The sequence below is a fragment of the Xenopus tropicalis genome, chromosome 8, assembly GCF_000004195.4.
Source record: "Xenopus tropicalis strain Nigerian chromosome 8, UCB_Xtro_10.0, whole genome shotgun sequence".
Classification (NCBI taxonomy): domain Eukaryota; kingdom Metazoa; phylum Chordata; class Amphibia; order Anura; family Pipidae; genus Xenopus; species Xenopus tropicalis.
This window is the reverse complement of record NC_030684.2, coordinates 67,449,683-67,459,727: the sequence shown is the minus strand read 5'-3', so window position 1 is coordinate 67,459,727 and position 10,045 is coordinate 67,449,683. Positions and strand designations below refer to the sequence as shown.

The 10,045-nt window shown below is 38.8% G+C and overlaps 1 protein-coding gene across 1 annotated transcript in view; it reads right to left on the bottom strand.

The window, feature by feature from the left end:
• Window positions 1-1,345: 1,345 nt before the first annotated feature.
• Window positions 1,346-10,045, bottom strand: part of stk26 (serine/threonine kinase 26) — a 45,634-nt gene continuing 36,934 nt past the window's right edge. The window contains 4 exon segments of the mRNA NM_001171518.1: window positions 1,346-4,272; window positions 5,047-5,183; window positions 5,265-5,327; window positions 8,883-8,976. Of these exon segments, the coding sequence (NP_001164989.1) occupies window positions 4,251-4,272; window positions 5,047-5,183; window positions 5,265-5,327; window positions 8,883-8,976 (316 nt within the window). The 3' untranslated portion in view covers window positions 1,346-4,250.

Genomic DNA, 10,045 nt, shown 5'->3' with positions numbered 1-10,045 from the left:
AATGTTGTATCCCAGTTTACATGAGAAGCTATTCGGTAAGCCCTTGGAAACATTGAGAATCAAATGGGAAAGAGAGTGTCTCCCAGTTGTAGAGTTTGTACTATCACACTGGCCCTTGATATGATTATAGAAAGTCATCTGATAATGGACCCAAATGTGCCAAAATATTTCCTTTCCGTTCACTAAAAAAAAAGCCACAATTTATAAAGTTAGGTTGGGCGACTTAATCATCCATGTTGCTCTGTCCACAGGGACGTCTCAGGCCCCCAGGCTGCACTTCTTGATGCCACCCCCAGTCTCACCCTGCCATGCTCAGAAAATCAGATGATTGGGAGCAGGTCAAGGAAGGGCTGCATCGCTAGTGCTTTTAATTAAATTATAGAACATGTAGGGGCATATTTATTATGCTGTTTTAAAACGGGCAAGAAAATTCACAGATCAGCAGGCTTCGCCGTGTAAAAACCAGCGTAATGTTTTGTCTTCTACCAGAACCTATGTAAAATAACAGCTGAGCAATCTTCTCCATTTATTTTACACAGCTTTTTACGCAGTTTGTTCGGCAACTGACTTTAAGCCAGAAGAGGCAAAGAAGGTAATTTGGTAATATACCGTTTTTGTAGAACAATTTTTTAAATTTCTTTTAGGGCTCTGGCACACGGGGAGATTAGTTGCCCGCAACAAAATTCCCTGTTCGCGGGCAACTAATCTCCCCCGATTGCCATCCCACCGGCAAAAATGTAAATCGCCGGTGGGATGGTATACGCGGTGGCGCGATTTCAGTGAAATCGCGCACGTTGCCTCAAGAGGAAACTTGCGCCGCCGCGTATACCATCCCACCGGCGATTTACATTTTCGCTGCTGGGATGGCAATCCGGGGAGATTAGTCGCCCAAGACACGGGAGATTTGTCGCGGGCGACTAATCTCCCCGTGTGCCAAAGCCCTTAGGGTGAAGACACACAGAGCTTTATCTTATGAAGTGCTGTCAAACTTTAGAAGAGATTGCCCTATGCAAGTCATGAATCTCCATACAACTATAAAGATTTGGTATCGGGGGATTTAAGATTCAGACAACTATTTTCCATACTAAGGCAATCTGTCCTTCCAAAAATTACCAAATTTAAATGATTGAACAACATATAATTCTAGGCAACATTCAATATGCATGACAAGTTTTCAGTGGTTTAAAGCTAGTTGTATGTTATTGCTTTGGAAAGCTCCGTTTCCCTCAGCCTGGTCTCCCACACACTCAGGGCACAACAGGATCCAGGGTTAGGGGAGTGGGAACATGAAGATAAAAAGGGGGATTTTAAAGGGGACTGAACACAAAACACAAAACACACAGCATTTTTACCAGAATTTAAATATTTATTTTTAAACCATTTAAAATCCCCTGAAATATTGAAATAAGCTTACTCTATTAACAGATTTACAAGTAATAACTACGAAGGATATATGGGTACCACTATCTTTTTTGTCTATTTGAGAAGAAGTTATCTTATAAAGCTTTCTGATCAAACTGTATTTACAACTTACGGCTTTTATATATTTATAAAAATATTTTTTTTTTATTCATAACATTGTTTTCAAAAACTATTTTCAGACTTTCTCAAGATAAAAATTGACGTGAGCTTTGAGTTAGAAAGCAGAAAACGCAAACAGAGAGACAGTTGCTTAAAATTAAAAACAGAAATTAAAAGTGAAAGCAGTTGTGTAGGCACCACTTCTCTTTCTCTCCCCGCTCTTGGCATACGCCGGCCACATGTGGCAAGTGAAAGACTAGGGTTAACTAACACCAAGCAGAAATAAACATGCTGCAATATAAAGGCGTGGAGCACTTTGCTTTAGTCCGAGACGTTTCACCTAAACAGGCTATAATGTTCTTTTGCACTGAAGAATATTCTTGTGATGCACAAGGGTGGTTTCTGGAGACACAAAAGGACAAACATGGCTACTGCTGAACTACAGCTCATTCCATTGCATGCTGAAAAGCCTCATGTAGGTTATTTCATTTTGTTTAGAGTAAAGAATTCTCATCATACTGCAGCTGCCCGGCATGCCTACAATATATAGATACGGAACCACACAATTCGCCTTATGCCGAAAATGGTGGCGCAAACACTAACAGGGGGTGATGGAACACTCATACCTTTTATGAAATGATTCTATAATGCTTTTTGGGTTCTATATCACATCACCACCACAAGCTTAAATAAGAATGTCTGCACAATTCTGCACTGTTCCACTACAAATGAGTTCCAGAGCTTGCTGTACGCCATTATATTGTTGCTTAGCAATGCAGCATGCTTATCCCAGCAGAAACTGGAGCTAAGCTTCTCTTAGCCCACTGGATGCCAGTTAAGGTCAAATAACAGCCACCTCCCTGGTCCAAGGGAGATCATAATAACCACCTCTATAAAATGATAAACACTGTAATGGCAATTAGTCCAAATGCAGCACATCTGTTGGGCACCTCTGCATTGACATATTTGGCAGACATCTCAGGGGGTTTAACTTTGTGCCTAAGAGATCGGCTGTACATTGCAGGAGAGAAACGGTGGGCCAAAGTCTCTGGCACTTTTGGGGGTTATATCCCCTGTAACAAAAAAATATGCAGGCCTCAAAATCATAAAATAAACACATCCAGTCTTTATATATATATTATATATTATATATATAAAAAAAATTACACCAACTGCAACAAAACAAAAATGTTGACGTACATGCGCAAATCAAGCGATTCAATCTATATACAGGAGATGGGCCTTGGAAAGAATGCATCCCATCTAGCAGTACCATAAATATAGGACTGATCATTTACAGTTCTGCTGGCTGTTTAGAAAGGAGTTTTACTGCCAAACATCAAGTGTGAAAGGATATACACAACTTAGTTATTGGTATGAAATGATAAATACAGAGTTAAAACACACGTTCACTGGAGTATAAATAGGTGATGGTGTGGTTATCCAAGTGAAGCAGAGAGAAAATAGACTATATTACATGGAAAATGTGGCTTGGAGGAAGATGCTGGTGCAAACCATTGTCTCTGTAGTCTGGCATGGGGGTAGCTTTTCTCATGATATTCAAACCCCATCTGTAGCATAGCAAGTATGTTATTAGTTAACTCTTTGTCTGCCAGGAGGGTTCTGCAGCATATGAGCACTCACTAAACAGCCTTCATGGCAGAAAAAGGTTTTGTTAACTACCATTAACTATTTGCAGAACAAAAATATTGCTTTAAGGTTTCTTAAAAAAAAAAGGAAACTTACAGTAAAGACAAAAGAAGCAGGACAGCAAATGATCAAGTTAAACTAAAGTTTCTCTGCTTTTTCTACACGCCACAAAGCACTGCTGCTGTCACATTATCCATATTGCCAAATGCAAATAAAAATAGGGTGCCAAAGTGCATTCTGTAAAGCAGCAGCAATGTCAATGCAGCATACATCTACATGGCAAAACCTCTGTAGGCTTGCATGCGATTCTCCAGCAACTGGATGGAAGGTGGGACAAAAAAGTGTGCAGATGAGCACAGTATCAGCAGTGTAGTGATATGTATGAGCTACTAAACTATTGGTCAGTGCTTAATAAGGGAACAGACAAGCAAAGACTGACTTTATGGATGCTCTGATGGATCAATCAAAAAAAAAAAAAAAGTCTGGGGTACAAAGGAGTGCATAGTCATGGTCCACACAAGCCAGAGGTGTCTCAAGCATTTGCATTACTCTACAGCTGCTAAATGGAGATTGTGTATTTCACAAACTGTAACCCACTACTTCAGATTTCTGTAAAGAATACAGGAGTAATAAAGGTTTTCTAAGAAAAAAAAAAATCCACAAAGATTCCGTCAGTGTACAGTGCGGCACGACCACCACAACATACTGTTACTCGCACATCTTACTACCCGGGAGCAAAAACAGAGCATTAACATTTATAGAATTAAACAAAAGATGAAACAGTAATAAAAGTCATCAATCTTTACAAAATCATTTCCTGAAAATATAAAACCATTTACACCATCACTGAGAAAAAAATGGGGAGGAGGAAAAGAAAGAAAAAAAAGAAAAAAAACAAAACAGAAGAAAAAACTGGAGTTGTTTCCTTCCAAACGCTTAATTATGGTCAATGTTGTGTTTAGCAGAGGTCCAAAAGGCACAAGGAGCTGAAATAGCGAAGCACGGCTAGGCTTGGAGTAGATTTGGTGGATGTCCCTCAGCTCTTCTGTTAGAGCACTGTCATGGTCACCAGAACATAATTAGGAGTCGTTGACTGAAAACCTAGTAAATAAAATACTTAGTTTAACAAAGGGATTGCGCCAGAATAGTAAGCTTTAGAGCACTGACACTCATGTCCTTGACAGCCTGCACCATAAGTTTTACAATCTATGACAGGCAAATCATAGAACATCATATACCTATATTATATAGTGATTTGTCAGTAAACAATAAAATAAAGCTCATGACTAGTCTGCTTCTTTTCTTATCCTGCAGCCATGTTTTACCTTATTGTGTCAGACTCCAGCTCTCCTTAGTCCAAATGAGAAGATGAGTGAGTGGAGCACTTGAGAGTACAAATAGAAGCAGTATAACAAGCCTGTCAGAATTCACCAACAATTCATAGCCCACTGTAAAAGCTTAAAGGCAGTGACACTTCTTGAATACTTATATTTTATGGGTAAAAAGTGAGATCAAGTTCCCCAAAACCTTTCTTTACTGGTTATAGTACTGTGTGAGCTCTCTGCAAACATGAGAGTATCAGGAAGAATGAAGGGAGTTGAATATACCCAAAATGGGAAAGACCACAGTAATTTTACTACCACTATACTTTTTCCTGAGAGGATAGTAAAAGAAACATTGTTTGTCAAAGGAAGGAGAAACCTGTATTGTCGCTAGTATATGAATAGTATAGCGGTTCCAGGGAGAGGCCAGCAAACTCAATAACTGAACTGAAAGTAAACTGTCAGGTTGGGCTACATTACTAGAAGCCTATTCAAAAGGATTTTAGTATTTATCATGCAAATTTATTATTCTGAAACTATATGCAGCACTCACTTCTGGAATTTTTCCATAAGTTTCTTCACCATCTTGTCAGTAATCCCAGGATAAGTGGCCTCAGCTACATTGATACTTTTTTCAAGTTCTTCAATTGCATTTTTCCTCACTGTGTTGTTCCGGTCTTGCTGTTTAAGCTGAAATATATGATGGCAGACATTCACAACAATGATACAGCCACCAGATTTATTGTCCTTAATGAATAAAAGGTCATTTACCTCTGCAAACACCGGGGATATTATTGCAGATAGAGAGCTCAAGGTTTTCACAAGATCTTGATCCTAAAGGAAAAGAAATAAATGAGCACCCACATTTACTACACTCTGCTCAGATCCCACAAATGCAAAGTTACAGCAATAAATGGCAAAACAAATCGATCATTTGCTCAATAACAATTCTCACCTAATGATCACTTATTTTTAGCATTTAAAAAAAAAAAAAAAAAACCATACCAAGATATTTCAAAGCTAAAGCAAAACAGAAGAGGAAAATACTTTCCAGTAAAGGGAATGGGTATTAATAGGAGTGAAAGTAATCTGAGCCAAATGAGATGTAAATGTTGCATTAAGTCATAGTAATAATTGGTAGGAATGCAGACATTCGGCCAGATCCTAGCCCATTTTGTGGATGCTTAGCAAAATCACATCCAGCCCTTAAAGGGGTGGTTCACAATTAAGTTAACTTTTAGTATGTTATAGAATGGCCTATTCTAGGCAACTATTCAATTGGTCTTCATTTATTTCTTATAGTTTTAGCTCCATTTACCTTCGTCTTCTAACACTTTGCAGCTTTCTAATGTGGGTCACTGACCCCAGCAGCCAAAAAATGATTGCTCTGTGACTCTACAGTTGTTATTGTTCCATTTTATGACTATTTATTCCTCCTATTCATATACCATGCTCTCATTCATACTGCTCCCTGGTTATTAAGGTAATTTGGACCCTAGCAACCAGAAAGTTGCTGAAACTTCAAACTGCAGAGCTGCTGATCAAAAAGTGAAATAACAGAAAAACTACAAATTAAAAATGAAGACCAATTGCAAATTGTCTCAGAATATCATTCTCTACATACTAAAAGTTAATTCAAAGTTGAACAACTCCTTTAAAGTCTCGTGCATTTTAAAGCTGTGAAAAACTAAAATGAAAAACTAAACTGAACTGAAATCTTACAGTCTCTAAGATAAAACATGTGTGCCCCTTTTCAGTGGGATTTGTAGGAGACAGGATGGCCACAGAACTAGCTATTTAGTGCATAAAATAACTGTCAAAATAGTTGCCTGCAGGCCAGATGTTTACCTCCTGTTGAGTTTTATGATCCCTGGCCTGTAGAAGGCTTTCACAGATCCTAATATAGAACAATTTTATTTCAAATAAACCATCAGGTATTTTCTGTATAGAAAAATTAGACTTCTGTATACTAGTAGGAAAACACTAGCCTAAACAAAAGGTGACAAAGTGCCATCTTTAAAGTAGCTTAAGTCCTGGACAACACATGAGAAAGGAAGAGCTCTCATATGGTAATACTGCTCCAATGGGCAGAAATAACACCGCCTCATATTTAACCAATGAGGATACGTGAAGCAGGCCCTTTTGATCCACAAGCTTTTACTCCCTGTCAGCTAAAAGCCTTTTATAACAAATGTCTGCTAAACATGCAAAGATTTTATGTATCATTTTATTAAATATAGTTCCAGGGAAAGATCAACTTGGCAAGTAGGTGAGCTTTTTTTGTGTTGAACATAAAATCATGTTGTTTTTATTAAAAACTAAGCAGGATCATCTCCTTCTTCCTTTCATTTTATATTTCATGTTGGTCCTTAGAATTCCCAAAGTTTATTGAGCAAAATTTACAACATTGCACACTTTCAGTCTAAACGTAAATGCGCCATATTAACTATATATTATATTTGTAAATACACAATGGACTGGGTAAACCAAAGGACTAGCCAGTGGTGTAACAATGGCACGCCAGGAAAAACAACAAAACTTTGAAGGGGCCCAGTCAGCACCTAACCAGCTCCCACTCCACCCACACTCCCGGCCGTTTCCCCTGCTCCCCCACTGTTCTGCCAAGTAGGTGAGAGTGCGGCTGGGGAGAGGGTCTTTCTTACAGGTATAGATGGAGACCCTTTGGTCTGGGCCCTCTGTGACCACAGGGTCCGCTTCCTCTATAGTTACTCCATTGGGACTAGCAGAGACCTCTAAAGCCATCCCAATAGCAAATGAAAAGCTTGACAATGGAGTAAGAACAGCACTTACAGCTGAAAGCATAAAGTTTAGGCATCCTTGCCAGATAACATATTTGGTTAATTTAAAGTATTACAAAAAAACACCACACCTGCAAATGTTCATTGTGTATTTACAAATATAAGCTAATATGGCACACAATTTGGTTGCCCATTCAACCAGGACCCTTTGTGCTTCTTGGTCTTAAAAGTACAACCAAACCGCAGACAGACACGTAAAGCTACCTCTTCATTATACTTTTTACAGGCACAGTGTTTTGCTCCTCAGCACCTTTTTACAAAGCTAGTACATTAGTTGAATGCAAAAGTTAGGTCATCCCTTGCCAAATATTTCCAATTAAAAGCAGTTTCCTTGGTCTTCCTGATCTTTCTTTGACTTCCATAGATCTCCTCAACTGCCATTACTTCATTACATTACAGACAGTGGAAGTTGTGAGCTACAAGCATTTTGCAATGTTCCTTTTTTTAAATTTCTCTTCCTTCGAAGGCATCAATGTGCTTCATTTTCTGATCCTCAGTTGCTAAGAAGAGCCCATAGCCGCTGAATGACAGCCCAAAGTTTTGAGGTGTAATAGATTTTATTTAAGTTTGCAGTTGTCAACAGGTGAATACTGCTAATGGCTAGTAAGGCCTAATGATATAACTAGGGTCAGGGACTTACCACTGGACAAGTGGAAGAGTGTCCAAACTTTTGTACATCCCACCATTACTATATTCTTTGCTGCTATATATTTGAAAGTTTGCGTCAAATAACTGTGCATTAATCTTTGCAAATATTTGGCAAGGGATGACCTAACTTTTGCATTTAACTAATGTACTAGCTTTGTAAATAGGTGCTGAGGAGCATAACACTATGACTGTAAAAAGTATAATGAATGGTAGCTTTACGTGTCTGTCTGCGGTTTCGTTGTACTTTTAAGACCAAGAAGCACAAAGGGTCCTGGTAGAATGGGCAACCATATGGGTTTTACTCTGCATAGCCTTCATCTTGATGCAACTCTTTCATCCGGTTTACAATATGGACAAAAATAAGTCACCACTTTGTCCTTACGCAGATTAAGTTTGGTTATAATACCTTGTACAGATAAATAGGTAACGACCCATAGCAAGGATATCGTAGCCATTAATGTAACTTTGCAATAGACCAGCTCAAATGGAGCCTGCTGTACTATTAATAAAACCAAATAAAGACTAAATCCATTTACAATAACTTGCCACTTAGACTACGTTGAACAGATGTGTGACATATACCTGTCCCCTAATTTGTAACCAATTATTTATTGGTTATATTTATATTGTATGTGATTTTCATCTGTGCTATATGGCATTGTTACCCTGTCCCTGTAACAAATGTGTGGATGTCCCAACTGCTTGATTTAAATCTGCACATGTTCTCCAGTTTAGAGAGCACTCAGTGGTATCACCTTTTGGCCTAACTGGTATAATAGAGAAACCTCTTGTAAACCATGTGCAAGAAAATGTTTAAGTCAAATTATCAATCAAAACATTTTCGGTTGGCTATGAACTGTGTGGTTTACAGTATGGCCATGCATTCTTGAGGTATAAATGTATGTATAGTCCCAGCACATACCGTTCCATTCTGCATAGTCTTTGACTCTGGCTTCTTCCGAACAGTAGTAAAACTCCATTCTGGGTGGGTATGGTTTTCTTTGTTGTTTGATTCTCTGCATTTAAGAATTAAAAAAAAGGATGCGTTACCACAGGCTATGCTCTGAGCAACATAAACACACGTATTAAACCCAAACACAACTTTTACTGGTGGAAAAAATAGAAATTGTTGCAGAGCTCTTTAGTTGGAATCAGTAAGCAGGGGTGTCAAACTCAAATCACACAAGGGGGCCGAAATCTAAAACACAAGCTAAGTAGCCGGCCAAATTTTTTATTAAAATACTGTACAGTCGATTGGTGCTGCACAGTCACCAGGGGCCACAAAAAACAGCCAGAAGGGCAGTATTCGGCCCACGGGCCATGTTTTTGACACATGCGAGATAAGGGGTCTGCCATGTCTGAAAGAAAGCTGGTTTATTTTAAGTATAAATGCATTATCTACTGCATAAACCATACACTGGCACTGTTCTATTGCCCAATGGAAAAAATAACTGAAAATAGCCAGAAATGGTAAAAAGTATTATTGCAATTCTTTGTATGTGCTAAGCCAACAAAGTGATTTTTTATCTGAAGAAATTCTTGAATAAAGTATCAGGAACCGAAGCAGTGTTATATCACTGTTAAACAAAGCTGATTTTTAAAAAAGGACACAAGTGGGCGCCGTTTAGCTTATTTGAAGCCATGTACTAAACCTTCAAGCTTAAGCAACGCGAGAATTTTTGTCTCTCCCAAAAAATAATTTTACTTACCATATATACTCGAGTATAAGCCAAGTTTTTCAGCACCAAAAATGTGCTGAAAAAGTATCCCTCGGCTTATACTCGAGTATATGGATTTGAAGATGTAAATTGCTGGCATTCATATTCGTTGCGCACCCCCCCTCCCCCTATTCCCCAACAATCACTGCACAGGGAAACTAGCTCCTCTCTCATATGCATTTTGTCACTTTGCGCCTCTTGTGTTTTCAATAAAGTATTTTGTGAAAAAAAAATTTCCCTTTGCTTTGCTGTGGAACGGGTGCCCTCTGGTGGCAGCTGCTGAGCATTACAGGGTTCCTGCTGTAAACTTGCGCCCTGTGGCTGTGACAGAATGGGGGAGGGAAGAGCCGTGACGGGTTGTGCGCAG